Source organism: Sus scrofa, chromosome 1 (genome assembly GCF_000003025.6).
Source record: "Sus scrofa isolate TJ Tabasco breed Duroc chromosome 1, Sscrofa11.1, whole genome shotgun sequence".
Lineage (NCBI taxonomy): Eukaryota > Metazoa > Chordata > Mammalia > Artiodactyla > Suidae > Sus > Sus scrofa.
The window spans coordinates 253,270,344-253,285,218 of NC_010443.5; the positions used below are offsets into that span (position 1 = coordinate 253,270,344).

A 14,875-nucleotide genomic window follows, 5' to 3' on the forward strand; every position below is an offset into this window, starting at 1 on the left:
ACTCCTACCTTCTTTTTTCTAAAAAATTTTTTCTTAAACCTTTGAAGTAAAAATATTTTCATGGACTTTCTTTATACCTAGTGCTGGCTTGAGTAATTTTTATCATAGTGTTATTTAAATATGTTTATATGTAACATTTATGCCTTATAGTTCTGTGATCTTATAGTTCTAATAAACCTTATAAATCAAAATAGACATACACGTTCAACTAAAGTAAAACTAAAACCAACCTAAGTTCAAATTAACAACGTTAATATGATAGGGAACCAGAGTTGAGACAATATCTTTCTACTATTATAATGCTGGTTCAGTGTAGTATGTTAAGAGCATGGGCTCAGGAGTTAAGACTGAACTCAAATGTTGGCTCTATCATTACTTTGAGTAAAATGAGGATGATAATTTACTTATTAGGATTGTTGGTATAATTAGGATTATTGACATATGAGGTCCTAGAATAGTGCCTGTGTAGTAAATATTAGCTATGATAATAGTTTTCTCTTGTTCTGAAATGTTACGATCAGTGTTAGGTTTAACGGCAGGAAGTCTGCTTCCATATTTAATGTGTTTCTGATTTTGACTTTAACAGTGTAAACATTAATGCATAGAATGCCTGCTTGCCTGAGTTAACATACAGTGTGGTGTTAACAGCCTTATAGCTTTGTTTACTAATTTAGGATCAACAGATTTTATACTTAACCTATATGCTGCTGGGTAGGACTCCTTGAGTCTTTCTCTTTTTTTTTGTCTTTTATGTCCGCATCTGTGGCATATGAAAGTTCTTGGGCTAGTGGTTGAATAGGAGCTGCAGCTGCCAGCCTACACCACAGCCACAGCAATGCAAGATATGAGCCACATCTGTGACCTACACCACAGTTCCCAGCAACACCAGGTGTTTAACCCACTGAGCAAGGCCAGGGATCGAACCCACATCCTCATGGATACTAGTCGGGTTCATTACGCTGAGCTGCAGCAGGAGCTTCCAAAAGAGTGGTTTTGTATATTTTTCTGCTAAAAAGAATACAGTGTGAACAGGCTTCCAAACAAATTGAAAGTTGAGTGATGATACTTTCACTGATTATGGACACTTAATATGAATATAGATGCAAAGGCAGAGGGGCACTAAAATTACAAGGCAATGCTTATAAGATTTAGATGATTTGTGATATGCTTATATTAATTATATTTTTTATTATGATAAAAATGAAAAGTTCCAAACATTATGACATACAATTATAGATCTCCCAGGAACTTATTTGTGGAATCCAATCAGAAAAACCGTTGTACTGGATGAGTATGGTGAAAAGCAAATGAAGGATTCTATTCCAAAGTTTCAAAAACCAGAGATGAGTGTGTTATTTTTTTTTTTTTTTTGTATATCAGTTAGTAGTTCAGCTGTATGTCATCAAATACTTCACATACGTGGCTCAAGCAAGATCAGGGTTTGATCTATCCCTTTATGAAGCAAGGGGTCCTAAGCAGTTCAGAGCTAAGGTAGTGGCTCCGTGATGTCACCACGCTCCTCTGGCTATCCTTGAGTCCTTATTTCATGCTCCCAGGGTGGCCTCTGGAGGTCTAGCCATCTTGTCCTTGTTCGGGCAGCAAGAAAGGGAAGGACAGTGGGAAAAAGGCAAAAAAAGACAGGTTTGTGTTTCAAAGGCTTTGGCAGAAGCCCTACCCAGTCACTTCCATTTACATATCATGAGCCATAACTGTGTCATATTACATTTCCCATTCCAATGAAAGCTGGGAAATATGTAGGTACACAGCTTGAGTCTGTTTTAGGTGTCCATATCGGTGCCCCAACAGATTGGGACTCTGTATTGAATAAGAAAGAATGGAGTTCCCTGGTGGCTCAGTGGGTTAAGGATCTGGCGTTGTCACTGTTGCGGCTTGGGAATTTCCACATGCTGTGAGTGTGACCAAAAAAGAAAAAGAAAGAGAAGGAGAGAGAGAGAAAAAAAAAAAGAGAGAGCAAGAGAGAATGTATACTGGATAGACAAATAGAAGTCTCTGCCACACCAACTAAACAGAAAACTAACAAAACAAACATCAGAAACCACCTAGTCTTTCTCGTTTATCTGCATTTCCACTTTAAAGTTATATGAAAGGAATATAAATGAAATAAGCCCCTAAATTGCTAGAGTATGAAGGAAACCTAAAGATCATATAGTCCTGTCATTTTAGGCTTAGAGATAATTAGTGATTTGCTAAAGGCACAGTCATCAGTTCCAGGATGAAATTTGAAGTTCCTGACTCCCACACCAGTCAGTGTTCTTTTGATTATTGTGCTGCTTCATAAAGTCAGGTTGCTCATGTATTACTCCCCTACACACACAAGGCAGCTGTGTTTTGGCTACACTACTGGGGAGAAAATCCTCTAATCCTTTGAATGATTACAATAAAAGTCATGAGAGGAAAATTCATGGTTCTTATTCGAGGGTCTTCTATGTCCACTTTGTTAGTGTTGCTGGTCCTGCCAGTATTTATACATTCATTCATTTACTCTTCATTCATTTATTCAGCACCAATAGATTAGAAGGCCTCAAGAGTAGCACCATGTCATATTAATTTCTGCATCCCTAACTAGGTCCTCATTGATGAATAAAAAATTATATCATAGTCCCTGTCCTGGGGTAATCCAAGTCTAGGAGGTGGCTAGGGGTGTCAGCAATAACAGTACGGCAAAGGCAAAGTTCCTTGAGATAATGGCAGTACAGGAAGAGAATCTAAACTCTCTGAGGCTAAAAGAGTATTGACAAAGACTTCAGTGGGAGGTGGTTCTGAGGTCAGTCTTAAAGGGGTTTTCTGGGTAAAGAAAGAAGAGGGCTATGTATCAAGCTAAAGGAAAGAGTTTTTACAGAGTTTTTAGAGGCCCAGTGGAGGTGGGAAACTGTTCAGAGAGGAGGAGACCACAAGAAATATGGGGAAAGGCCATTGTAGTAGAAAAAGAACTTGGGAGATGGACCATGTCCCCCTGGTCATTATCACAGAGGCCTCATAACATTTTCAAGGATTTGAATTTACCAAACTCTGCTGACAGGGTGCAGTGGAGGCAGGGCAGAGAATGGAGGCTCACATGTACTCTCTTGCATGGTCATGTGGCATTGCAGTTGGACCTTGGCACCTTAGTGCAGAGCCTACCTCGGGTGAAGCACCTCTTGTCACCCACAGCTGCAGAGCGGGGAAGACTAAATCACACATCAAGATCCCTGTTCCTTCCTGCCTGGTTCTTCCCGGGATCTCCCTTTTGGCAGAGCCTTACTGGACCTTCTAATCACATGTAGACTCTACATACCTCTTTCTACTTCTTCTGCCCATCACATTGTCCTCACTCTTACTTAGTCAAAGACCCATAACAAGTGAGTCATTTTGACTTCTGCTCAGTAATGATTCATTCCTATTTGGTAGTTAGTTATCCTTGTGTATACAGGACCTCAGATGGTAAAAACAGTTTGCATGTTTTACCTCTAAATTGTGAGATGAAAGGCAGTATTTCAGGAATTTCAGACAGCAAGGAGGTGGGAAACCTGCTCTAAGATTTGGTTAGGGTGCTGGCACCCTGTCCACCCATCCTTGCTTCTGGTCTCCAGCCTGCCTGCACCCCTGACCCCAGCGGGCCCTTTAGTGGCTCTCCTCCCAGTCTCTTCTGCCTTTCGTGTTAGAGACTTTTCTTCCGCATTTCCCGAATTTAGCCCCTCATTCTCTCCTTGTCCTCTCAGTGGTGTCATTTGTTTTCTGGTGCCCAGCAGGTTGACTTCGTTTCTTGGATATCCATCCTAGAATGAATCTAAGCCTTTGTTGGCTCTGCCTCCAGTAATGAAGGTTATAATGGTAGATGTTGAAGTTGGAAGTTCATCCTCTGGGTCAATACAAATAATACACACATTTTGTTATTACAGCACTGACTGAACCTCTCTCTTTGTGACTTTGGAAGTAAAATGTACTATGAAAAAAATCTTACCTCTTTTTTACTACTTGTTTCTCTTTTTTTTCTTTCTTTGTCTTAGGTAGACATTATAACAATAAAGGAAATTAACAAAAAACTTCTCAAATCCCGTAGCCGTAAAGCATCAACTGTTATTTTTTTCCTGTATTCTCTTCCAGTCCTTGCCCATATACAGTGATATAAACTAGATAAAGTATTTTTTGGTTTTTTTGTTGTTGGTTGGTTTGTTTGTTTGTTTGTTTTTGTCTTTTTGCCTTTTTTAGGGCCGCTCCCGAGGCACATGGAGGTTCCCAGGCTAGGGGTCTAATTGGAGCTGTTGCTGCCGGCCTATGCCAGAGCCACAGCAACGCCACATCCTTAACCCACTGAGCAAGGCCAGGGATCTAATCAACCCGCAATCTCATGGTTCCTAGTCGGATTTGTTAACCACAGAGCCGCGGCGGGAACTCCAAAACTAGATAAAGTTTTGAAGTATGTTTCTTTTTTTCTTTCTTTCTTTTTTTTTTTTTTTTTTTTTTGTCTTTTGTCCTTTCAGGGCCGCACCCACGGCATATGGAGGTTTCCAGGCTAGGGGTCCAGTTGGAGCTATAGCCATTGGCCACAGCCACAGCAACATGGGATCCGAACCACATCTGTGACCACAGCTCATGGCAACGCCGGATACTTAACCCACTGAGCGAGGCCAGGGATTGAACCCGCAACCTCATGCTTCCCAGTCGGCTTTGTTTCCGCTGTGCCACAACGGGAACTCCAGAAGTATATTTCTTTTTTATGCCAAATGATCATCATAGTTCAAGAAAATTGAAATGATTGGGATATGGGAATAATGTGGGTAATAATGGCTTCTTCTTTTATTTCCCTTTAGGAGAGACACTGCTGATCCTGTAACATGGAGGATTGCCTTCATACCTCATCTGAGAATCTATCCAAATTGGTCAGCTGGGCCCACAGCCATGGGACCATTTGCAGCCTCATTCCAAACCTGAAACATTTGCTTTCGGAAGGTTCCCATGGGAACCTGACAGCAATGTGGGGCTGTAGTGCTGGCCATGCTTATCACTGGCCACTGACAGCTACTTGCAGAGCTGGCTCCCAAGAAAGGGTCTGTTTCCAGGATAACAGAAGTTTTAACTCTGATAGTCCTAGTATAATTGGAGTGCCCTCTGAGACACAAACTAGCCCTGTTGAAAGGTACCCTGGGAGACCAGTGAAAGCGAAGCTAGACTGTAATCGGACCAGAGACTCTTGCGATTTCTCTTATTGCAGTGAGCCTTCTGAACTGGATGAAGCTGTTGAAGAGTATGAAGATGAAAACACTCTGTTCGACATGGTTTGTGAGTCTTCTGTTACAGATGAGGATAGTGACTTTGAACCCCAAACCCAGAGGCCTCAAAGCATTACTCGAAAAAGGCCTGGAATAGTCCCATCTTCTCTCCATTCAAGCTCCCAGGCTCAGATGATTGATGAATGCAGCAGTGATGTCATCATTAAGAAAATCAAACAAGAGATTCCTGAAGATTATTATATTGTGGCAAATGCAGAGCTGACCGGAGGGGTAGATGGACCAGCCCTGTCATTGACACAGATGGCAAAACCTAAGCCACAGACTCATGCTGGTCCCTCCTGTATAGGGTCTGCTAAGCTGATTCCCCACGTAACATCTGCCATCAGCACCGAGCTAGACCCACATGGCATGTCTGCATCCCCCTCTGTGATGTCCAGACCAATCATCCAGAAGACTGCCAGGGTATCTCTGGCTTCACCAAACAGAGGACCCCCTGGTGCCCACGGCACCAACCAGCAGGTGGCCATGCAGATGCCTGTGAGCACATCCCATCCTAATAAACAGATCAGCATCCCTTTGTCTGCCCTGCAGCTGCCTGGACAGGATGAGCAAGTTGCTTCTGAAGAGTTCCTGTCCCACCTGCCCAGCCAGGTCTCCTCCTGTGAGGTAGCCCTTTCTCCCTCAGTTAACACAGAGCCGGAAGTGAGCTCCAGTCAGCAGCAGCCCCCAGTCGCTCCAACCATAACCACCGAGGCCACAGCACAGTGCATTCCAGGTATGGCAGGTGAGGTGACGGAGTCCCTCATCCACGTACATCAGAGAATTCTGCGCCGCCAGCACTCCCAAAACCGTTGGCTCAGTTTGCTAGAATTCGGGGCTTTATTATTCTCCTCAAGATAGAAATACTGAGATATAATGTATCTAGGTGATACTACAAAGGGAATCATCTGAGTTAAGGCCATCTATCCAGTGTATCTCAGAGCTGAGAGGACAGCTGTAGGATGGTGCTGTGGATATTGCATGGCTAGATGTAAGGCTTGTATCAGATCTTAAGCTGAATTTTTATATAGTAAAGTTACTTTTGAAGGTTTTTTTAATGCTCTCCTATCAGTATCAAGATACTTGGTTACTGGTTTGAAGCCAAAATGATGTTGGGGTAGGCATACACTGACAATAGACCTAATATTTCTTCAGTATTATATATTTGAATTGTTTGAGCACTTTATTCATTTTAGGTGGTGTGGCAGTTAAAACAATTTTTAAAAAAAGCAACAAATATATCTGAAAGAAGTATTTTGTCTTTTCTCTCAAAATTTAAAATAATCAGATAGCTTGCATTTCTGTAATACATGGACCTAACTGGAGTGGCTTGAGAGGAGAAAGATATATTTATATGAGGCCCCTATCTATAATTCTAACATTCTAATGTTCTGTAATTCTAATGCTCAGTATTTATTTAATCTGGGCTATTAGTATATAAAGGGCAGTTGGAGTATCCTGCTTTTGGGTTCATGATTCAAATCTGATAGGAACAGAGCAGAAACATGGAAGGGATGAAGAGACATGCAGAGTACTATATAGAAAGCAGAAATATGTGGCACTTTTTGATTTCATTTTAGTCCTTCTCATAAAGTCATGCATTTTGGGGAAAGCTTCTAGAAGCCCAAGGTACCTATGCTTTTACCCTCTAACTTCCAGAAATTAAGTTGCTTTGCAAACATGCTTTCCCAATTTTAATGTCAGTGTTAAGATTCCCAAAGGAAATCCTCAATTCATGATTTCCTAAGACAGTCATAGCGTTATTTATAAAATATAGTATATATATTCACATCCCAATTCAAAATTATGCTTTTCAGTTTTTCTTTCTTTTTAAAATAACAATTTTATTGAGTTATAACTTGTATACCATAAAGTTAACTCTTTTAAAGAATACAATTTTTTTCTTTCTTTTTAATTACTCAGTGAATTTATTACATTTTTAGTTGTAGTGATCATCACAACCCAATTTTATAGGATTTCTAACCAACAACCCCAGCGCAAAAAGAATACAATTTAGTGGGTTTTTGGTATATTCAGAGTTGTACAATCATCACTGCTATCTAATTTCAAACTATTTTCATCGGCCCAGAAAGAAACCTCATACACATTAGCAGTCACTCTTTCTCTCCTCTCAGCCCCTGTCAGCCACTGCTAATCTCCATTCTATCTCTGCCCATTCTGTACATTTCATATAAATGGAGTTGTATTTTATGGCCTTTTGTGATAGCTTTCTTGCACTTAGGGTAATTATTTTAAGGTTAATCTGTGTGATAGCATCTATCAACATTTTTTTCCTTTTTATTGCCAAATATTTCATTGTATAAATATGCCATATTTTATCAGTTGATGGACACTTAGGTCGTTTCCATTTTTTTGGCTGTTGTAAATAATGCTGCTTATGACGTTTATGTACAAGCTTTCATGTGGACATATACTTGGATTTCACTTGGGCAACTTCCTAAAAGTGGGATTACTCGGTCATATGCTAACTTTATGTATAACCTTTTTGTTTATTCGTTTTCTTTTTTCGGCTGCATGCTGCGGCCTGTGGAAGTTCCCGAGCCAGGGATTGAACCCATGCCACAGCAGTGACCCTAGCCACTGCAGTAACTTGCTGCAGCACCTGGGAAATCCTATATTTAGTTTTTCGAGGTGCTACTAAACTGTGTTCCAAAGCAGCTTTACATTTTACAATCTCAGCAGGTTTAAAAGATTCCTCTTTCTCCATTTGTTTACTAACACATTGTTTTCTATTAAAAAATATTATCCTGTTGGTATGTGAAATAGGATGTTGGAGCTTTGATTTACATTACCTTAATGACATCTTTTTAATGTGCTTATTGGCCCTTTGTGCATCTTTTTTTGAGAAAAATCCATTCAGATCCTTTACCCATTTTCTAACTGTGTTGTCTTTTTATCGGTGAATTGTAAGGGTTCTTTATGTATTCTGGTTGTCTTTTATTAAATATATGATTTGTAAGTATCTTCTTCCATTCCCTGGGCTGCCTCTCCCTCCTTTTCTTTCTTTCTTTCTAGTTTTACTTGGCTCAGTCACAACATGGTCTTTGATTAATCTTTATATCTTTAGATACAATGTTATCTTTATTAGGCTGATGAAAATCTTTGTACTAAAAAAGTCTACTCTTGATACTTGTAGAATATAAATAGTACCTTTTCACTTAAATAGTTGTGAATCTGGTTTTGTTTTTTTGTCCCCCCCCCCTTTTTTTTAAATTTAAGACTTAACCTGACCGAGTTTCTTTATTCTCCTTTAATTTGGAAGTAGAATTCAGAAACGAATTTTACAAAGAGGTTTGGTATAACAAAACAGCTTCGTAAGACTGTTGTTTGTATTGCATATTCTTCTAATAACTTACCCTGCAAAAGCAAGATGCAAATTTTTTTGCATCTGCTTAGTGGGTATTATTAGTCCACTAGTATACGTGAAGTATATGAGACATTGAGGCTCTTTACTAAACCAAATATGAAAATCTTATTGTGTAATTATTCTGGAAAAGAAATCCAGCCTATATGAAAAACAAATCATTTTAATCTGTTTATGGCTGTATAGATTATATTCTTAGGTTTTTTTGGTTCTTTCAATGAAATTGCATTTCTTATGGTAGCTATAAAAAGTAGGATGGCCAAGGATAGCACATAATATATACAGTCATAAAATTTAATTTGGCTCTGTTCTCACAAGGAGATAGGTTTGGCTTGGAGTTGAAACTTGAAGAAAAACAGGATGAAGAACTAACTGGTAATAGGCATTTTCTAAGGAATGATCCTGATGTTTTGATCCATTGTTCTGTGGAAGGATATTATATTGCTAAGATATTGTTAGCTTTAAAGACACACTGTTTGGACTAGAAACGTCAATGAGACAAAAATCTGATCAATAGAGGTATATAAATTCAGCTTATAATTTACTTTGTAGAGCCCAGATTAGGCTCTGTACTTTAAAAGTTTTATTTTTTGTTTGTTTTTGCATATTTATTTATAGTAGAATAAATTTATTTTAAACTTTTTTTTTTTTTTTTTTAATTTAGAATCTAGAAGTTCCTGTCATGGCTCAGCAGGTTAAGAACCTGACTAGTATCCATGAGGATGTGTGTTTGATACCTGGCCTCTATCAGTGGGTTAAGAATCTGGCATTGCCGTGAGCTGTGTCTGTAGGTCGCAGGTGCAGCTCAGATCTCATGTTGCTTGTGCCTGTGGCATGAGCTGGCAACTGCAGCCCCAGTTTGACCCCTAGCCTGCGAACTTCCATATGTCGCAGGTATGGCCCTGAACAGCAAAAAAAAAAAAAAAAAAAAAAAATTTAAATAAATAAAAATTTAGAATCCAGCACATCCAAATGTACGTGGATGAATATGTACAGATGAACGTTAAGCACTAAATATATAAAGCATACTTAGGACTAAGCAAAGAAGAAAGGTTCTGAAAGAACTAGCTGAAAACAAAATCAGGTACTTTTTATTTTTAAATGAATGTTGTATAAGCTTAAATCTTCATCAAAGCATTGTCGAAGTACTACGTATCTTTGGATAATATTTTTAAAATAAATAATTTGACAAATGACTATTAAGTGAGCCAGAAATGAAGAGAGATTATTCCATTTCATTTGATTTTACTGATGCCATGTAAATTCTATTTTCTATTGGAAAACCGTCCTTATTTCTGTTCAGAACTAAACTCACAAAGTTATAAAATGTTAACAAGGTGTAGCTAAGACTATTAATTTTCATGTCAACCATATCATAAGGCTCAACCGAAATCTTAGCAAACAGTCGTAAGTAAAGAGGACATACTTTATTAGAATTATTGACTATCTCCCAGTGGTTTAGATTCCATTAATTTTTGAAGTTTTTATGTAAATTTGGGGCATTTGTCATAAATTTAAATTTTTATTGCATCACAAGTTGGGTTTTTATGTGTTTATTTCTCAAATATACGTACATACACACATCTTCCTTTATGATTTTATGCAGGGACCCCTTTTATTAATCAGCTCTTTTCCTGGAAGTTTTATTGTAGCAAGCAATCAACTTTCGCTTGTCAGATTTGTAATATGTATGTACTATATATGAAACATAAATATTTTTTTCTTTTGAAAAGCAAATCTTTATCTTTTTCTGATATATTCATGTATGGTTTTTATATAGTAGAAATATTAACTCATAGTCTCATGTATATTGGAAATACATATCCATGTATATTGGAAATATGTCTTCCCACTTTACACAAAAAATATGCAATACGTTTTTTTGATGCGATTTTTTGAAGTACAGATTCTCTCTCTCTCTCTCTCTTTTATTTATTTATTTTTTTTGTCTTTTTTAGGGCCGCTCCCGTGACATATGGAGGTTCCCAGGCTAGCGGTCAAATCAGAGCTGTGGCTACTGGCCACAGCCACAGCCATAGCAACTCGGGCTCCAAGCCATGTTTGCGACCTACACCACAGCTCAGGCAACACTGGGTACCTAACTCACTGAGCAAGGCCAGGGATCGAACCCATGTCCTCATGGATACTAGTCGGATTCGTTTCCACTGCGCCACGACGGGAACTCCAGGTATGGATTTTCTTAATTTTTATGAGGCTGCTTTTCCAGCATCTCCCTGTCTGTCTAGTTACCTATCATCTTTTCTACCTTTGTTATTTTGCTTACGAATTCCTTTCCCTATCTTGAATTAGATAAATATATTCTCCTCCGGTTCTTTTTTGGTTTTCTTTTCCTTTCTTTCCCTTCTGTCTCCTTTTTTATCTTTAACTCTAAAATCAAAATAGGAGTTCTCATCGTGGCACAGTGGTTAACGAATCCAACTAGGAACCATGACGTTGCGGGTTCGATCCCTGGCCTTGCTCAGTGGGTTAAGGATCCGGCGTTGCCATGAGCCGTGGTGTAGGTTGCAGACGCGGCTCGGATCCTGCTTGCTGTGGCCCTGGTGTAGGCCGGTGGCTACGGCTCCGATTAGACCCCTAGCCTGGGAACCTCCATATGCTGCGGAAGCAGCCCTAGAAAAGGCAAAAAGACAATAAATAAATAAATAAATAAAAATAAAATCAAAATATATTTTGGAGTGGAATTTCTATTCATTATTTTTGCAGGTAGTCAAATGTTCTAACATCACTGATTGAAAAATTCCCATTGTCCACTGAATTGATTTACATACCATACTTTTGTTTATAAATGGGTCTGTTTCTAGATTTTTAATTTTATTTTTTAATCTCTTCGTCTTTTTTCTTCTAATTTTTACTAATTGATTTTATTTTATGCGAAACAAAATACAGTCAGAGAAAAAGAGGCATGTAGTCTAAAGCATTAAGTGGAATACCTTTTGACATCTCCTCTCGTAAAATTAAGTTCAGTGAGCTTTTGAACTTAAGTTGTATGTTACTTCTAGTTATTTGGTCTGTATTGACACACAAACAGTGGTTTCTCTTGTCAGAAACAGAAAATCTGAGTTAAAATAGATTTTTAAAGAAATTAATTGCTTAGTAGTCCAAGGACAGATTTTTCTGATGAGCTTTTTCCTAGGTTCAAATAATGTCTATAGTTTCTATCTTGCCATTTCTCACCTTGGCTTCCTTTGTATTAGCTTCCTAATACTTGATACCTGCATGGTCCCCAAGGTGGTTGCTAAGTATTGCTGGGATTCATGTCTAGCAATAGACAGAGCCTGTGTCACAGCCTTCCCACTAACCCCCGAATCAGTCTCTGAAGCATCCGGCTCCCACCCTGGAAACAGTATTGAGACAAGTCCTACTCAGACCACATAGCTACCAGTGTGGGGGATCAGGTAGGGAGGGAGTGTTCTTCCAAGAACATTCTGGGTTCTGATCTTTCTGAAAGAGGCAAGCAATACCTATTGCTGTTTATGTGGATGGGATTTTTGTTGTTGTTATTGTTGTTGTTGTTTGTCTTTTTGCCTTTTCTTGGGCCGCTCCTGCGGCATATAGAGGTTCCCAGGCTAGGGGTCTAATTGGAGCTGTGGCTGCCGGCCTACTCCAGGGCCACAGCAACATGGGATCTGAGCCACATCTGTGACCTACACCACAGCTCATGGCAACACCGGATCCTTAACCCACTGAGCAAGGCCAGGGATCGAACCCGCAACCTCATGGTTCCTAGTTGGATTCATTAACCGCTGCGCCACGACAGGAACTCCTTGTTGTTTTTTGAGCATTTAGTTTTCTTTGTGTGGGCAGATAGAGTTGTTTATATATGTCGTTCAAAGACTGGATGTACTAAAACAGTGTTCTAACATAAGGGATAGAAAGGTATATAAGGAAGCATATGCTTCTATGTATGTGTATACGCATATGTGTATGTATATATGCATACAAACACAGACACATACAAACATACATACATTATTTTGTGTTCCTCTATCCCACAAGAAATGTAATATCTCTTCTTAGAAGATGGAGTAAGACTTAAAATTTGTTTTCTTAGCCATACTCTTTCCTGTACCTTCCTGTAGGAAGACCTAAGGCATAAACTCTAAGAGACAAGAGAGGCAAAGTAAAATTCAGGCTCAGTTTATGCCATCATTCCCTCCTTATCATAAAGGGGTGCTCATCTGAGGATTGATATGGCAGTCAGTGCTGGGCATTGAAATAGCAGAGCTTGGCCACTCAGTTTGGAATCAGACATGCCTAGGTTGGTTCCTAGCCCTGCCTTCTGCTGCCCTTGTGACCCTCGTTAAGTCATTTCATTTCTCTGGACTCAGTTTCCTCATTTGTAAAGTCATAACAATGTCTGTCTCACAGGATTGTTTGAGGAGCAAATGCAAAGTATAGGTGAAGCACTTCTCGTGCATGACATAGGATAAACATTCAATAAATAATAGTTTCTACCATTATTAATATTTTCATTTTCATTATCATTGCTGCCATTATTGTACTCAGGACTCTTTTGAGTAGTCAAGTAAATTCTAGTTTTATGCAGTTACATCCATTGATCTACTAAAATGGTCCATGGACCAGTGTCACCTGAGAACTTATTAGAAATGCAGAATTTCAGGCCCCACCCCAGACCCATAGAACTGGAATTTGCATTTTAACAGGATCTCCAGGTGACTTGTATGCACATTGAAGTTTGAGAAGCAGTGATGTAGGAAATGCAGAGGGTATTTATTGACTCTCTTCTGTCTGCACGGTGACTTTGAACACTCTTCCTTTTGAGAGAATTCCCTCCTTTGAGCATCTGCACTTCCCCGTTGGAGAGGCCAGAAACCTGCTTTTCCCTCTTTATATTTCAGTGAGGGCACATCTTGTGATGTGAGGCTTTGGCAGTCAAATGCCCTCACTCTAGACTCTCATCAGAAGTACCTAGAGGAAACTATTTTGGTAAATACGGTCCATTTTCTAGAGGCAGCAGGAGTAGCAATCCAGTAGTAGTTCTCCCTTTAGAGGCCCACGCAGGGGTTTAGTGGCTGGTTTGTCTCCACCAGGGCAAAGCTGTGGTGTGGTCACCTGTAACCCTGATTTCCTGGTGTTCTGGGAGATTGTGTGGCCTCTATTAAATTCTTTTTCTGCCTAAAGTAGCGAGACTGGGCTTTCATTGTTTTAAACGAAGAAGCTAGAGGAATAAAACCTCTGAACCTAGGAAAGATGTTAATCTCTCCCAGATGCTGCATGAAAAATAAAATAATTTTCTTTTTGGCACTAGGTTTGTATTTTCAGCTAAAATAGATGATACCCTTTGGTAAGTAACCACTGCTACAGTATGCCCTATAGCATGTGCTGTCTGGCTGTATGAACTGTAAGCCACCCATATAGGATGGTGAGGGGTAGAGATAGCTTCTCCTCACCCTAAACCTTCTCTCCCTTCCCAATGGGAGTTTTTGCTGAAATATGTCCATTGTGGGAGTTGCACTGAACTGGGGGAGAGGGGGTGTTAGTACCTTTGCTTTCAGCTATGGGCTATAAGGGCAATTTTGGAAAAATGAGAGAAAACTCAGTTCGAGCTTTTTGTTTTTGTTGTTTGGATATGAAATCTTTTCACTGGCACTTTGCATTTGGAGTTTCTCACCACCATATTGAGTATTACTTAAAAATTAATTTTGTGGAGTTCCTGTTGTGGCACGGCAGAAACGCATCCAACTGGTATCCATGAGGTTGCGGGTTCGATCCCTGGCCTTGCTCAGTGGGTTAAGGATCCGGCATTGCCGTGAGCTGTGGTGTAGGTCACACATGTGGCTCGGATCCTGTGTGGCTGTGGCTGTGGTTTAGGCTGGCTGGCATCTGTAGCCTTGATTCAACCCCTAGCCTGGGAACCTCCATATATCACGGGTGCAGCCCTAAAAAAAAAAAAAATTAATTTTGAAAGATTAGTTTTTCTCTTAGGTGTACTTTTCTCCATGTCATTTCATATGAAGCTACTCTTTCCTGAAATGATCTATTTTATCTCTTCACTGTTTTTCCAGTTTGATCCCATGAGAGAGAGATTGACCATGAGAATCACCAGTAGGTAGCCCAAAATAAAAATATTAGGAAATGTTAGAAAATTGACATTTTGTTGTCTCATATATTTCATTTCTTTTCTTCCTTTTTACTGTCCATTTCTTTTTCTCTTGGTGTAATTTCACCCTTGGGTTGC

General features: G+C 39.4%; 1 protein-coding gene across 2 annotated transcripts in view; it reads left to right on the top strand.

Moving 5' to 3' along the window:
- KIAA1958 (KIAA1958 ortholog) overlaps positions 1 to 14,875 on the top strand; it is a 156,450-nt gene that overhangs the window by 67,964 nt on the left and 73,611 nt on the right. For both annotated transcript variants that reach the window (XM_013993763.2, XM_003122070.5), the window contains exon 2: positions 4,812 to 6,006. In XM_013993763.2, the coding sequence (XP_013849217.2) occupies positions 4,836 to 6,006 (1,171 nt within the window). In that variant the 5' untranslated portion in view covers positions 4,812 to 4,835. The remainder of the gene's footprint in view (positions 1 to 4,811; positions 6,007 to 14,875) is intronic.